Source organism: Ixodes scapularis, unplaced genomic scaffold, assembly GCF_016920785.2.
Source record: "Ixodes scapularis isolate PalLabHiFi unplaced genomic scaffold, ASM1692078v2 ptg000320l_1___fragment_1__unscaffolded, whole genome shotgun sequence".
Lineage (NCBI taxonomy): Eukaryota > Metazoa > Arthropoda > Arachnida > Ixodida > Ixodidae > Ixodes > Ixodes scapularis.
This window is the reverse complement of record NW_024609961.1, coordinates 228,365-245,084: the sequence shown is the minus strand read 5'-3', so window position 1 is coordinate 245,084 and position 16,720 is coordinate 228,365. Positions and strand designations below refer to the sequence as shown.

The window sequence follows — 16,720 nt, the reverse complement described above, 5'->3', positions numbered from 1 at the left end:
CCCGCACGGAAGTACCGTTTCATTTTGAAATGTCTCTTGTTTCCGAAAAGTTTCCGAGATTTCTAGTTTTACATTCTGAAAGTGAAAAGCCACTGGGCAAACTGTCCCCCTTCCTTGTAGCCAAGGTACTAGAAGGCGTTGTTGGTCAGAACTTTCATGCGAAGCAAATGGCATCCGGAGACCTCCTTGTTGAGATCAGTACAAAACAGCAGAGTGATGCCCTCCTGGCTCTCAACTCGGTTTCGGACTACAAAGTCACTGTTTCTCCGCACCGCAAACTGAACACTGTCCAAGGAGTTATTTCCGAGGACGACCTGCTAGACACATCAGACGCAGAGTTAGTGGAGGGGCTCTCAAGCCAAGGAGTTGTTGCTGCGCGACGAATCAATATTCGTCGTGATGGCAGCGAACGGAAAACAAAGCACATCATCCTAACCTTTGACAGCACCACTCTCCCTGCGACTGTAAAGGCAGGCTACCTACAGTGCAGAGTCCGACCCTACGTGCCAAACTCCCACCGGTGCTTCAAGTGCCAGCGGTTCGGCCATGGGTCACGTAGCTGTCGGGGGGCCGACACATGTGCTAAGTGCTCAAGCAAAGAACATGTTGCTGACAACTGTGACAATGAGCCAAAATGTGCGAACTGCGAAGGTAACCACCCTTCATACTCGCGTTCCTGCCCTCTTTGGAAACAAGAAAAAGAAATACTGACGCTGAAAGCCAAAGAAAACATACCATACGTAGAAGCAAACAAACGATTTTCTTTCTTATCAAAGGGTGGATATGCCGAGGTCGTGCGCAGGGGACCGGCACGACCAGTAACGGCATCGACGGGAACCCAGACGTCTCCGGATGATCTGCGGCTCTCGTTGAAGTCCCCTCCTAAACCCACAGGGGCGGTGCCAGTGGCACCGGGTTCCAAGCCAAGGGTGGATGCTGGCTCACTAGCATCCACTTCAGAGCAGGGGAAGGCCCCCCCTGGTCGGGGCCTGCCACCCCGCACCTCTGGTCCGAATAGACCTGGTGAGCCGTCACGGCAGTCGACCCCCCAGGGGCGGCCGTCGGCGACGCATGAGGAGCCCATGGACAAGAGTGGGCCCAGATCCGACGAGGAGGTTCCCTCCTCAGGATCGGTGTTTTCTTTCTCTGCCCCCAGTGACCCCACTGGGAGGCAGGCAGATACGTCGAAAAAGAAAAACGCTCCACGTGTAAAAATTGATTTTAAACCATAGTGATGTCATCTTATGTTTCGTCCTGTTTTTTAGTCTATTTTTTTATTTTTACCTTTTTATTGCTATGAGTAAACATATGGGCGTCATGCAATGGAACTGTCGCGGCCTTCTTCGTAATATTGATGACGTGAACATGTTTCTTGATGAGCTCCGTCCCGTGGCGCTCTGTTTACAGGAAACTCATCTCAATGACAATCATACACAGATCTTACGTCGTCACCAAGTTTTTAGGAAGGATCGCCTTTCCCCCACTCCTTCCGGTGGTGTTGCAGTAGTAGTGCAGAATAGAGTGGTGTGTGCTCAAGTACCTCTTCAAACACCACTTGAGGCAGTGGCAGTTCGTGTCCTCTTTGATCGCCTCATCATCATTGTATCGCTCTACCTTCCACCTTACAGTCCATTGCATCTCCATGAACTCCAAGGCCTCGTAGATCAGCTGCCCAAACCTTTTTAATCTTAGGTGATTTTAATTCCCACCATCCTTTGTGAATCCATCCTTCGTCAGGATTCCCGTGGTGGAGTTATTGAACAGCTCCTATCGCTATCTGGACTGTGTCTTTTGAATAAGAAAGAACCAACCTTTTTTAGCTCTGTTCATAACACATTCACATCAATAGATCTTTACATATCATCACCATCTTTTCTTCCATGTTTTTCGTGGAAGGTTTTAAATAATCCTTTTGGAAGCGATCACTTCCCCATAATTTTAGAAACAGTTATACCTCTTCCTTCGCTTTCGACCCGCCTTCCAAGGTGGAAGTTTGAGAAGGCCGACTGGGCTCTGTTTGGTTCAGAAGCTGTGTTTGATTCCTCTTTATTTACTAGTATGTCTACAGAGGAGGCGACAACTTATGTCACTGAATGTTTAATTAATGCTGCTGCATCGTCTATCCCACAAACCTCTGGTAAGCTCCCCAGGAGATGCAAACCCTGGTGGAACGATGAGTGTACAGCCACTCGAAAGTAACAAAATAGGGCTTGGGGAATCTTCCGCCGATATCCGACGCCTCTTAACTTGATAGAATTTAAAAAAAGCAGAGCCAAGGCTCGATGGACGTGAAAACAAGCCAAAAAGACATCGTGGGTTAAATATATTTCAGCCCTAAATAGCTTTGTACCGTTAAAAGAAGTGTGGGACCGCCTGCGGAAGGTCCGAGGAGATTACCAATCCTTTCGAACTCCTCTCTTTTCCTCCTCCTCTGTATCACTCAAAGATCAAGCAAACATCCTTGGTGAACAGTTTCAGCTTATCAGTAGTTGCTCAAATTTCAGCGCAAAGTTTAAGAAATTCCAGTCTATTCCTGAAAAGCAGTCAGTTTCCATGTTAGGGTCTGCCACTGTTTCATACAACAACCCATTCACTATGGGTGAACTCAAAGTAGCACTTGCTACAAAAAAGCAGGCTGCACCAGGCCCAGATAAAATTCATTATGAAATGTCCCCTGAATCACTTTGCCATTTGCTGACGTTTTTTAATCACCTATGGAAACAAGCTGCATTCCCTCAGTGCTGGAAATGTGCTCATGTTATACCTCTCTTGAAACATGGAAAAGATCCCTCTGTCCCCACAAGCTACCGCCCCATCGCACTCACTAGTTGCCTGGGGAAGACATATGAAAGGCTCATTAATCGGCGTCTTCTTTATTTTTTGGAGGCTGAGAACTTTTTTGATGTTAACCAGTGTGGATTTCGAGAGGGACGATCAACCACAGATCACTTGGTTCGTTCAGAAACCCTTATTCGTGAGGCATTTGTGCACCGACAACATTGTGTTTTGGTATTTTTTGATATGCATAAAGCATATGATACCGCATGGAGGTATGGAATCCTTCGAGATCTGTACAACTGCGGTGTGCGTGGTCGATTGCTTCAGTGCATACAAAACTTCCTAACCAAGCGAACCTTTCAGGTTCGCTTGGGTGGCACACTGTCAGATGTTTTTAGCCAAGAAAATGGGGTCCCTCAAGGAGGAGTTTTAAGCGTTACCCTTTTTGCTGTTAAGATCAACAGTCTTGGAAGGGTGATACCGCCATTGGTATCTTATTCTCTTTATGTAGACGACGTGCAGATCTCCTTCTCTTCATGTAACCTCTCCAGTTGTGAACGGCAACTACAACTCACTATCAACAGGATGAGCAAATGGGCGGATGAAAACGGTTTCAAGTTTTCTCCCGAAAAAACTGTTTGTGTTCCCTTTTCATTGCGCCGGGGTTTGTCTTTGGACCCCACTTTGCATCTCAATAACATAGACATATCTGTTCAACAGGAACACAAATTTCTTGGTGTAATCTTTGACAAGAAGCTTTCTTTTGTGCCACATTTGAAGTTGAAACGTAAATGCTTAAGTTCTTTAAATGTTCTCAAGGTGTTGTCCCACATTTCATGGGGATCGGACAGGCGATGCCTCTTACGATTATACAACTCCCTGGTTCGGTCTCGGCTTGACTACGGTGCAGTCGTGTATGATTCGGCACGATCTTCTACTTTGAAGATGCTGGATCCCGTTCACCACTTGGGGCTCAGACTTGCCTCCGGTGCATTTCGTACATCACCTGTGTTAAGCCTATATGCCGATACACATCAGATGTCGCTTGAGAAACGCAGACAGTACCTGAGTCTGTGTTATGCTTATCGGGTCTATTCTAATCCACAACACCCAGTTTACAGTGCCATTCATGGCTGTCGTTTCTCTCGACTTTTTGAAAACAAGCCGAGCATTGTACGGCCACTCAACTTTTGCATTCAGAATTTCAGCGCTTCCCTTCATGTCCCACTTCATGTTGCCGTGCTAAATTACAGGGACAGAGTTGCTCCTTGGGACGAAGTCCCAATCGTTTGCGACTGGACTCTTACAAAATACAGTAAGCGGGCTACCTCCCCACGAGTTCTTCAACAGGAGTTCCTTTCATTACAGGATACATATAGAGGTTACACTGAATTCTATACCGATGGGTCGAAATCCTCGTCTTTTGTTGGCTGCGCAGTATATTCTGGTTCCTTCATGAAATCTCTTAAACTTCTTTTCTGCAGAGCTTTATGGCATTTTACTATCTGTTGATCACATACTAAAAAACAATATAAGGAAAGCTATTCTCTTTGTTGATTCTCAAAGCGCATTACTGGCTGTGTCCTCACTGCTCCCTACAAAGAATCTTCTTACTCTGCATGTACGAGGTAAATTATATGGAGCCCTCCGACTCGGACATGACATAAAGTTTTGTTGGGTGCCGAGTCATGTGGGGATTCCAGGGAATGAGAAAGCCGATAGCTTGGCTGCATCTGCCAGATTTAGTAGCAACTTGTGGATTACCTCATCAAGATTTGAAGCCGTTTTTGAAAAAATCACTCTTGATGTCATAGGCAGTTGGAGTGGGACTGAGAGTATGACAATAAGCTTCATGTCATCAAACCCATTTTGGCCCTGTGGGAGAGCTCATTTCACAGGGAACGGCGTGTAGAGGTTCTGCTCTGCCGCCTAAGAATTGGCCACACACGCTTGACGCACTTGCACCTTCTCCGTGACGAAAATGTGAAGCTTTGTTCCCATTGTGGGAAAGGCCTTACAGTGTTACACATTTTATGGCATTGCCCTTTTCACCATCAGTTGCGCCGGTCTAGCTTCCCTGAACTTTTTAGGGGTTATCTTCCCTTTCATCCAATGTTTTTACTTAGTGACTGCCCTTTAGTGCCTTTTCACCGTGTTCTCGACTACCTAAAGAAAACTGGCTACCGTGTTCTCGACTACCTAAAGAAAACTGGCTACCTACACCAGTTGTAATTTTTTTTATACTGTTATCTTAAACCGTTTTGTTTAGTGCCAGCTAAACAACATTGAATTGGCGCAATATGACCTCCGTTGTCAATGCGCCACTAAAACCCTAATCATCATCATCAGCTTTCCACTGGCTCACGTTTGTAACCTCATTCTATCTACAGGCGTCTTCCCGGACAAAATGAAACATGCACGTGTGGCTGTTATACACAAAGGTGGACCAGTTAATGATTTAAACAACTATAGACCTATTTCTGTGCTTTCAGTTTTTTCGAAGCTAGCTGAAAATATCATGAATAAACGACTTGTTAAATTTTTGACTTCGAGTAATATTCTAGTAAAGGAGCAATTCGGTTTTCAGAAAAATAAATCACCAGAAGTTGCACTGCTTGGAATAAAAGAACAAATCCTTGAGAATATAGAACAAAAAGTATATACGCTAGGCATATTCCTTGACCTTAAAAAAGCATTCGATTGCGTTCAACATGACATACTCTTAAAGAAACTTCAGTTCTATGGAATCCGCGGTGTTGCGTTATTATTATTTGAAAACTATCTCGCGTCCAGAACACAGTATGTAACCATAAACGGAGTGAAGTAAGACCTTCAACGCATCAGATATGGAGTCCCCCAGGGATCTATTCTTGGACCTATACTATTTTTGTTATATATCAATGACATTGTAAACATACATGGTAGTTCAAATATAGTATTATATGCAGATGATACAAATATTTTCTTCTCCGGTGTAGACATACACAATCTTTTTGGAAGGGCAAAAAAATGGTTGAGGGGGTTAGACATGTGGCTTAACTCAAATAAACTTTATTTAAACGTAGATAAAACTAAGTACTTACTATTTAAACCGAAAGGAATGACATTACCGTCAAATTTTAAATTAGAATTCCAGGACTCTTTCATTCAGCAATCTTCAACAGTTTGATTCTTGGGAGTTCTGTTCCACGAAAACTTATCATGGACACCCCATATTGATTCGCTCATAGGAAATCTTTGTCGACCTATTGGTCTTTTGAATAGATTAAGATATTATCTCCCTCAAAAAGCTAAACGTCAAATTTATTTCGCCCTCATACACTCCCGCATAAGTTATTGTCTATTAGTGTGGTCAAGTACGTCCCAAACAAACTTAGATCGTCTCTTACCTATACAAAAGCGAGCATTACGAGCAATTGGAAACAGAATTTTTTAGGAAGCCACACCATAATTTAGAGCATACCAAATATTAAACTTAAGGAATCTACAGAAATATAAACTGTCTCGAGATTTGGCGGCAATTTCATACTGAAAAATTGCTATTCCATGCAAAGTACCCCGTGAAAATTAGGTCGTACAATTTAAGACGAAATATAATAATGAAATCTCGTTCACGGACAAAGTATGGAGATCAGAAGCTAAGTTTTCAGATACCAGATTTTTTTAATCAACACCCAACTATTTTAGACTTTCTAAATAGCGCCAGGTCACCCCTTAATTATCAGGAAAGTGTGAAAGAATTTTTATTTACGGATGAATAAAACAACGAAAAATATGTCCTAAACTTCTTGAATAATAAATGCATGTGATAGCACAAATAGTTTTTTTTTTTATTCTGTTGAAGCAAAATGTAATATTATAGATAATTGGCCCACCTCTGTTCGCACACCCCTGGTTGTTTGTTATTTGTCTTCTTTTGTGTTTGTTTTTTATTGTATAGCAGTGAAAGCATGTCACTCTTGTTTTGTTTTGCTACCGCTGTTGCCAAAAAGGGCGGCGTGGCCTCGTCAGGCACTTCAAAGTGCCTTTAGCCATGTCCCCCGAAACATTCTATAAGTTCTGTCTCAAATAAACTCATACAAACAATCAAACAAACAAGTCTCTTTGACCTTTTATCGCAAGCAAAGCTCTATGCAAATGACCCAGTCTGAGGGACTCAGAACCAGTTACATAGCATGAGTTGTTAACGTTAACTCCGTGATAATAATATATAACAGAATTAACATTTGAAACTGTCAGCAACCGAACAAAGTTCTGGTAATGCCACCAAAGCGAACGACGTTCTCGGATGCTCAGTTGAAGACGATGACAGAGGGCTTCACACAAAATTGAGAAAATGTTTGAACTAAGGCTTTAGGCTGAACGGGCGGAATGCTGGTCTTGCTAGTCTGACAAACCTACAAGGAAAATATGTACAAAGTAACATTTTCTTCTCAGCCTTGCCTCTCCCCGGCCTCCTTCCAAGGCGCGTCGCGTCGGAGAATCATCGCCGAGTAGCATTGCCTCCAACGACCCTTGTTTTTTTTTTTTTTTTTTTTTTTTGCAAGATTAAACTTTTAACAGGTTGAAAATATTGTTTTCATTGAAATGGACCACAGGCGACCCTACAAACTATACTGCCGATGCAGCGCGGTTATTGTCCCACCTTCCTTCAGCGTGCCGCTGCCCTCAAGGGGAAGCTCACTGTCACGATCCTTCTAGAACGTGGAAGAAGGGGGGCCGAAGTACCCGCCGAGAAGAGACGACACGCAGCCTGGTTGTGAGGGTGGATGATGACTGACCGGGGCGGCGTGCGCTCCACGGCGTTTATTCGGCGCGGTAATCAATGTTGCCCGCCGAGCCTGGCGGCCATTGATGGGCGGAATGGAGGGGGCGCTACATACTTGTCACACTCACGTGGTGCGCTTCCTGTGCTCGATTGGTTAAATGGCTCATTGATTGACTGCAACTACGGTATATTTTGAGGTCAAACATTCGCGGACCCGTAAGCCTCCGTGCCTAGAGTGGCGCAATCCGCTCCGACACTGACATTTCATAGCCAAGCGGTGCTTTGAAATCGCCGCCGCCGCTACCGTGCCGCCCCCCAGGGTCATTCCAAGAAACAAACTAAAATTGAAGCTCTCCAAATGCCAAAGTAGAGGAGGGAACTGAGTGAGCTCGTTGACCAGGCGGTTTCTTTGTGTCTCGGCTTTTGATGATGATGTATTTTTTATTACGTATGCAATAATAACGAAATGTATACATATCTGACAGTATGTAGGATCTTGGCAATATAAGAAAGAAATGCGCCCTAACTTTTCCCATTAACCAATTATTGACACACTTGGCCCTGAACCGCTTTCGTTGAACCGGTAACCGCCACATCAGATAAGGGTTTCGTTCCAGTTCGGGTTCAATATGAAGCGTTCGATTACGGTTTCGGTTTTGTACCGGTTCAGTCAAAAATAACGGTTTTGTTTCGGTTATGGTTCGGGTTTTGTTCGACACCCTGCTTGTAACTAAGGGAAACTAAGCAATGAGTTTAAAAAGAACAGAAGTTCAGTCTTTGGTATTGAGTCTTCATCGAGAACCTGTATTACTTTTTAATATTATCACTTAAATTTACGACTGCGTCACTGCTAAACGAAACGGGAAACCAGTACGGATCGCTCCATCGCTCATCCTCAGTTCATCGAAAAATATTTAGGCTCATTTGCACTCCTCGCGAACACACGCGTGAATAGCTGCCAACAATCCCAAATAAATAGCTCACTGCAAAAAGTTTACCATCTTTCGAAGTGAGCTTATGTGCTCAATCTTGATATTACACAGACGTCGCCAGATATTTGACAACGACATATTTCTCGCGGCGAATGAACAAGGGGAATCCTAAACAATGATAGGATTTGGTTTCGTGCAGCTATTGGCAATATCAAACAATTAATACTCACTACCACTGCGACAGTTAGGTTCTGTTGCAAACATTTAATTAGAAACTTAAGCAAGAGAAGACCAAAAGAGAGTGCCTCACGTCACGTCCATTGAAACTCAAAACCATTGGTGTCCCGGCTTTCGGCAGTGATTGTTTCCCCACTTGGCACAGCAGGTGGTGTGGCGATGACGAAAATCTATGCTTGACCACATTACAAAAACAACGAGTTCCCACGAAAAAAAGAAAAGAAAGCCGCGCACGCACGAGCGTGGCACGAATCTCGCGCTGCGACGTACTCCCAGAAGCGAAACGGCTCGCGGGCTCGCTACTCTCGCGCGTTCTAGCGGTCCACCGACTTCCCGGCGCCAGTGGCCAGCGCATCTCGGGGCGCGAGGCGCGGGTTCGGAGAGAGAGAAAGCGCGCCCAGACGCGTTGAAAGAGTGAAAGAGAAAGTTACGATAAGAAGCTTCAAAGCCATTCACACCTTCAAAACAACTTCACATTTATTTCACTTCATTAAATATATGAATCATATTTATTTAAAAGAAAATAACAAGTGCCAACTCCCGCTCGGAGCGCGGCAATCGGAACCAGTTCGCCGGACCGGACGGACGTCATAAATATATGCGGCCGGACGGAAGTAGCCGAGAGCTTCATCTCCCTGTGCAAAACGCCACCGAGAGGGTGCTTCTAAACATATCGATTTATAACATGCCGCCACACAAGTAATAAATGCACAAAAATAAAATGTCCGACAGGGTTTAGTACAAGAACCTTGACGGAATCTTCACAAGTCTTCCTGAGCGAGTCTGGCGGGGTTGAGCTTGTGGTGGCGAGTCTCTTGCATTCGACTGACGAGGTGAGTCCCTGGCAATGGGCGAGGAGTCTAAAAGATAGTAGTCTTTAGCCGTCAGTCGGAGGTTCCTCGGGTCATTTTTCCGGTTGGGCTTGGCCTTGCAATGAACCCTCTGGAGTCGATTCTTACATGGAGGTAATGGCGGTTACGTGCGTAGTTCTGGCCATCTGCCGATGTCACCGTGTATCTCCGTGGAGCTGAACCCACCTGTGTCACAACTGCTTTTCTCCAACTTTTCCCATGCCAAAACGAAACTGGCTGGTTCTTCTGAAAAGGAGGCAGCTCCGGCGCATGTTGATCCCTGTGTTTATGCTGTGCACGCTGCCTTGCTTGTAGCTGCTTGGAGAATGATTTGTGTGGATAGTGTGACAGCAAGCTGCTTGGACAGGCTGCTGTTAGAGTCCTTATTCTTCTTTCCATCAACATTTCTGCCGGAGATGGAAGGCCGTTACTTGGTGTTGCTCTGTAGGTCATCAAAACTAGTGCCAAGTCCTTTCCTTCGGAGAGAGCCTTAGTCATTGTGGCCTTGATGGTTTGTATTGTCCTTTCTCCTTGACCATTGGACCTCGGAAAGAGTGGTGACGATGGATTGTGGACAATATCCCACTCCTTGTGGGAGCTTCTGTACTCCATAGAATCAAACGGAGGGCCTTAATCACTGACAACTCCACTTGGTATGCCGTGGTAGGTACACATATAGCTCCTTGAGCACTGATATAAGAGCAGATGCCGTCGTAGTCGACATTTTCTTGACTTCCACAAACTTTGAGCAATAATCTACCACAAGCAAATAAGTGGTACCACCGTCGTGGAAGAAATCCATGGGTGCATTCACAAGTCTCGGTCAAGAAGAGGTTCTCTTTGATTTGCTCTTTGGTGGCGTTGACAAGCTTCACAGCTGCTGATCAGCTCCTCGATGTCCTGGTTTATCCTAAACCAGAAGACGCTTTGGGAAGCCAGGTTCTTGCATGCGACAATGCCGCGATGGGTCATGTGCAGTCTTGAGAGCACATTGTTCTTGCATGCTTCTGGCACTACTAGTCGTTCGCCATAGCAGACGAAGCCATCGGTTATGTAGAGCTCACTTCTTGGGTAGAAGGGTCTGAATAATGGGCGGACCTTTGAGATTTTGTTTGGCCAACCGTGTTCGATGTAGGTCATTACACGCTTCAAGACCTCATCTGCTGCCGTGCTAGCGTGGATTTCAGCCAGCTTTGCTGTGGATGCTTGAACCAATGTGCAGACCAGGACACCATGTTCCTTGTCTACTGGCTTGATGGTCTGTGCTGGATTAGGTGCACGAGACAGGGTGTCAGCAGCTGTCAAGTGTTTTCCATGCACATGGAATAGCTTCACGGTGAAACGCTGGATACGAACGAGCAAGCGTTGGAGTCTGGGGGAGAGTTTATAGAATTCCTTTTGGTGCAAGCGGATGAGGAGCTTGTGATCAGTCTCTACCACGACGCTTCGACCATAGATGTAGTAGTAGAACTGTTCACAGGCAAACACTACGGTCAACAGTTTCTTTTCTATTTGCGCGTGGCGTTGCTGTGCCGGCATTAGCTGCTGATACGTATGCCACTGGATATCCGTCCTGCAGAAGTATGCTGCCAATTCCATATTAGCTGGCGTCGGTTGATGTCACAATTGGTCGCAAAGCATTAAAGTATGCAACACTGGAGCAGTGGTCAGGTTGTCTCTGATCCTTTTGACTGCATTGGACATCTGGCAAGTCCAGTGCCATGCCACGTCGGGCTTCAGGAGCTCACGCAGAAGTTGCGTCTTTGTTGAGAAGTTTGGAACAAACTTCATAAGGTATGTTGCCGTTCCAAGAAATCGCAGGAGCTCTGCCTTGTCATTTGGTGGTTGTAAGGCCTTGATTGCCTTTACCTTTTCAGGGTCGGGAGCAATGCCGTCTTGGGTTAGCTGGTGACCAAGGTTCGTTACTGTAGACAGTCCCAGCTTGAGCTTGTTCAGCTTCAGATTCTTGTTGCGTGCTATTTCAAGCACCTTTCGCAGATGGGTTGCATGGTCACTCTGCGTTCTAGAGGCTACCAAGATGTCGTCGAAGTACGGCATCACAATGTTTGGCGCTCGAAGATTCTATCAATGGCTTGCTGAAAGAGCTCTGGAGCTGTGCTGAGTCCAAATGGAACTCTGAGGAACCTCTACCGACCCGAAGGTGTGGCAAATATGCACAGTCACGAACTCTCTTCATCGAGAGCCAGCTGCCGAAAGGCACTCTGGGCATCGAGCACTGAAAACACAGTGCACCCAAATAGCCGCGCAAAGAGTTCTTCTGGAACTGGGATGCGGTAGTGCTGCTCCGAATGAAACATCCATCAATGTAACCCTGTTTGGCAGTCGATGTTTTCTAGTGGACCGCTGACTGTACGTCAAGCATGTCTGATTGGCCATCTACTCTGACCGACAGTCAAGCTCCAGTCAGACTCCGCTTGTCGGCTTTCTGATGGTTTCCTGGTGGCAGTCGGCCGCCGCGAAATGCCATCAAGATGTCTTGGTAGCGATTCTGATTGTACATTGATTGTCTTGGACTGTACGTCAAAAAGCTTTGACGTGCAGACAGACGTACGGTTAAAGGACGTAAAGTTCGTTCGGATACCACTATTTCGTCAAATCTATGAATGCGAAAAATAATCTATGCACGAGAAAACGATTTCGGGACGTGAGCCCATAAAACCGCTGATGTTAGAGATATGACACGCAGCCGACCGACAACACTGATCAGAAGCCCGCCGAAACACCGAACACGCCACTTTCGCTTCGCCCATGGAGGCTTCGCCGAGCTTCCTTGAACGATCGGTCTCGACTCGTTTTGTTTGCCCCCTTGCTCCAACCTGTCGATCCTGCCCGGGCTCTACAATGTCTTATGTTTTAGTAAAATTTCTACTCGACAAGACCCAGCCTGTCGTGAGTTCGGACGATGTAAGGGACTTTAGTGGTGTAGTTGAAGACGTCAAAGTGTATCAGGTCTACTGGGCCGGAGACGCGCGAACAAAAGGATCGTTCTACGACTCGAAAGTACTCCACATGGCACGTGAGTAGAACTGAAGTACGGCGATTGATATACGAGTGCTTTGCATAACATGCTGAAGGCTTAACTGCATATGCAGCCGAAGCATTCTGTAGAGCGATGCGCTCATTGTCGGAATCTCGCGCTGCAATACTAAAATTCTCCTGACTCGGTCCGAGAGGTTTGGGCTAGAAAGTTTATACCTTTCTATCTGGCATGGGCTATTGGCCTTACCGCTGTGTCGCACCTCATTATTATTGTTTCATGAAGAGTGCAGACAAAAAGCATCCACGAGCGTAGTTCAAATATGTCTCCTGCTCGCGTTCGTCCGTGGAAGCCAGGGCTGTCTGTCGTAGCATGCATGCTTGCTCTCTAGCTTCAACGGAGTCGCATAGGTTTTGTGAATTAAGAGGGGGCGCACCTCAGAGCCCCATAGAGAATACATGAGGTTTTTCACCAACTTAAAAAAAACAATTCTCACATAATAACGGCTGTCTGAACCCGAAAGGTTCAGACATCGAGGGCGTTTCTTTGAAACATGCGTACAGTGCGTGTGGTCCCGTTTGTAAACGAATGTCCCTCTTGCCAAAAAACGCAAATTTCAAAAGGGGAAAAAAACACAAAGGACGGGTACACACTTTTCCTGATTTTTGATGTCATGAGTTACGTTCATTTTAAGGATTTGTGAACCGTTTCACAGCCGTGCAAGATGGCCACCTCGGCTTGTGAACCGTTTCATAGCCATCTAAGATTGCCACCTCGGATTTTGAGCTTTATATAAAGAGTAAAGCTATACGCTGGCACCGGAGTGCACTTCGGACGGAAATGGCTATACGCACTCCGCTAAACTCGTATAAAACGAATGGTCAAATCGAGTTTGCTAAGCGATGGCATAGCATAGGGATTAACGTGTCCGCTTTTTACGCAAGTGGACGCGGGTTCGATCCGCAGAGGACCTGCTTTTTTTTCTTTTTTTTTCTTGAGCATTTTGTTTTGTCGAGGCATTTGGCGATATTTATGAGTGCGTATAGCCATTTCGTCCGAAATGCACTCTTATATAAATGCTGCCCTTGATGAAATTCCCTTGGCAGTGGCAGTCAGACGTCATCTGATGGACCATCAGGGCACGTTCCACCAGGGCTGCTGACTGGCAGTCAGTGTCCCAAATTACTTATCTTGATGAAATTTTCAATAGGGGCCGCTTGACTGCTGCATTTAGTTTTCTTGGATTCAAACAAATCCGCACATTTCCATCTTTTTTTGTGATGATGACAATGGGATGGACCCAGTCAGTTGGTTCTGTCACAGCCTTGATAATGCCATTGTCCTACATTCTTGTGAGCTCGGCCTTCACAGTTTCTTCGAGTGCACTTGGCATCCGGCGAGGGGCGGTCACCGTAGGCTTTACATCCGGTTTCAGGTGAATGCTGTATTCTCCTGGGAGTTTACCGATGCCCTGGAATACTTCTGGAAATTCTTGAAGTATTTCTTCAAAGTCCGAAGCAGGATGAGAGGCTTCATTTGCCACTTCGATATGCCTCACTCGATGCAAAAGGTTTAAGGCTGTGCACGCGGCTGCTCCAAGCATGGGCTTGAAATTTCCTTTCACAAGCAAGAACTTGAGGTTGGAATGTGTGTTCTACAGAGTGCAAAGGAAATGGCACTCATTTTGGATATCAAGCTGCTCACCCAGATACATTGTAACCTTTGCTTGAGTCTCCTTGATAGCTGGATGGGGCTCCCATTTAAACACAACCTGCTCTTGGAGTATGTTGACATGGGAACCCGTGTTGAGCTTGAAATGCACTGGATTGCCGCTGACGTCGGCAGTCGGAGGGTGAATTTTCTGGGATGTAGTTTATAGTCAGGCTGCCCAGACCAAAATATTGAACAGTCGCTTGTTCCTCCACGTCTAGAATTTGGACGTGTCGCGGTGCCACTCGCTGTTTCTGTCGGCATAGCTTTGCAAAATGTCCAAACTTTCCACAGGCGTAGCAAGTTGATCCATAGGCGGGGCACTGTCGGGGCAGGTGGGTGCTTGGCTTCTCTATGTTGTGCTTGGCTCCTCTATGTTTCTGGTGCTTGGCTTCTTTATGTTTCTGGTGCTTGGCTTCTCTATGTTGTGGACGGTTGCTTCTTTGTTGATATTGGGGCTGTTTTCTCGGTTGTCTATTTTCCTGTAGCCGTCCTCCGCAGTTCAAGTTGTCGACCGTCGCCCCTTGTCTATCCGAGGTCGTCAACAGCGAAGATACGTGCTGCTTTAAAATTTCAGCCGCTCTGCACGTCATAATAATCTTTTCGAGAGTAAAGTCCCTTTCCCGAAACAACCGTTCTCGCAGAGCTGTGTCGCGAATTCCAATGATTATCCTGTCGCCTAGGAGGCGGTCGTGCTGGTCGCCAAAATTGCATTTCCTCGATTGGCCTTTAGATCAGCGATGAAGTCGTCAATCGGCTGATTTTCCTTGTGGTACATAAAATTGAAAACAGCTGCCGCCTGCGTCACATTTTTGTACGGCAGATACGTCTCCTCGAATTTCGCAAAAATTGCAACCACCGTGTCTGTTAGAGGCTCACCAGTTGCCCGAGCTGGAAAGACGAATATGTCGACAATGTTCCGTGCTGCTGAGCCGATGACGTGCAGCAGCAGCGCTCGCCTGGTTGCTGGGGCCTTGGCTGTATACTCACAGGCTGCCTCATAGAGTTCATATGCCGTCTTCCATTCCGACCACGTTTCGGAGGGGCTGCTGCCTGGTTCAAACGGCTTGGGCGGTTGGATCAGGGGAAATGCCATGGTGATACCCTCGTTGCTTTGCTGTAGTTTGTTCGGAGAGTTGCCTAGTTAAGAAATGTTAACTTCTGACACCATGTTACGTCTTGATTGTCATGGATTGAATCGGCACGTGTGTTCGTTCAGACGGGCCGCCATCATGTGTGTCAACCACATGGCTAGACCTGACCTTTATTGAAGAGGGCAAACCGCCACCGAGAGGGCGCTACTAAACATATCGATATATAACACCTCGTAGCTGAATGACGTCAAAATCAATTCGTCTTCAAATGCAAGAGCGCCGATCGTTTGGCTGCCAACGTCAAGTCCGGCGGCATCCAGGTCGAAGTCGGTGAGGAGGGGATCGAGGATCCATTTGAAGAGGAAGGGCGAGAGGGGATCGCCTTGTTTGATCCCCTGCTGCACCGAGATCTTGACTCCATCGGTTTTCCCACCGGCCCAAAAGGTGGTGGATGAGCCGGCGTAAAGATCCCGGACCACCTCGATGTATTTCGGTGGTAGGCCTCTATCTTTGAGGACTTCGATAATGGCGTGGTTGCTGACAGTGTCAAAAGCTTTCCGGACATACAGGCTCAAGGCATAGAGGCTGCGGCGATCCGTCTTCTTCTTCTTGATCAGGGCCTGGAGGATCATGATGTTAGACGATCATGCTCCGGTCGTCCCATATATCCTACCTGGTTGTCGTGAAACTGATGATCCTGGCTGAACCTTCGTAAGAGGGCTCGTGTGTAAAGCCTCAGAAGTAGAGATGACATGGTGATGGGCCGAAAGTTGCCGGCCGCCGTGGCCTTGCGGAACTTCGTAATGAATATTTTCCGCGCGCAGCCTTCAGCTCTGCCAGTACCGAGGTAAAGGCAAGCCAGTTGGCAACGAGGTGGGCTAGCACGGCAGCCGGTACCTTCCGAATCTCTTTGAGGTGAGGCCGCCTGGACCCGGCGCTGTGCTGGTGTCTGTCGCCTTCAGCACCAGTCTAATTTCTTCCTCCGAAAAGGGCTCCACCTGTACATCACCCAGGCCAGTCACTTTGGAGGTGATACTGTCCACCTGACGTGAGGAGCAAGACATTAGTGGGTCATACACCCTGTGGAGCTCGTTTAGCGTCGTGGTGGGATCGGCACCTTCCATGCGTATTTCATCCACCAGCACCTTCGGCCCCAGCCGATACAGTCGCTGGTGCTCTTCGTAGAGCTGATGGCGACGCTGGGCCCTGTTCCGGGGTTGTGGTGGGGCTCGTCGCCCGCGTCGCTCCTCCTGTGCCTTCTTTGGGGCCGCCTTGAAATGGCCAAGGATGGTGTTTGTTTCCACCATTCCCTCTGGGTGCGAACACAGGGAGTCGATGAAAGCCTCATGTGT

General features: G+C 46.7%; 1 protein-coding gene across 1 annotated transcript; it reads right to left on the bottom strand.

Moving 5' to 3' along the window:
* Positions 1–10,376: 10,376 nt before the first annotated feature.
* On the bottom strand, positions 10,377–11,624 carry LOC120842788 (uncharacterized protein K02A2.6-like). Its single transcript, XM_040213965.1, has 2 exons — positions 11,436–11,624; positions 10,377–10,910 (listed from the first exon to the last, which is right to left on the bottom strand). Exons 1-2 carry the CDS (start codon positions 11,622–11,624, stop codon positions 10,377–10,379), a joined length of 723 nt encoding a protein of 240 aa, XP_040069899.1.
* Positions 11,625–16,720: the final 5,096 nt, after the last annotated feature.

Excerpts from the sequence above, each read along its gene's own strand:
- LOC120842788 (XM_040213965.1), bottom strand. The coding sequence starts at position 11,624 with ATGCCGTACTTCGACGACATCTTGGTAGCCTCTAGAACGCAGAGTGAC. Across the intron at positions 10,911-11,435 it reads TTGCTCCCGACCCTGAAAAG|CGTTTCACCGTGAAGCTATT; the intron begins GTAAAGGCAATC and ends GTTCGTATCCAG.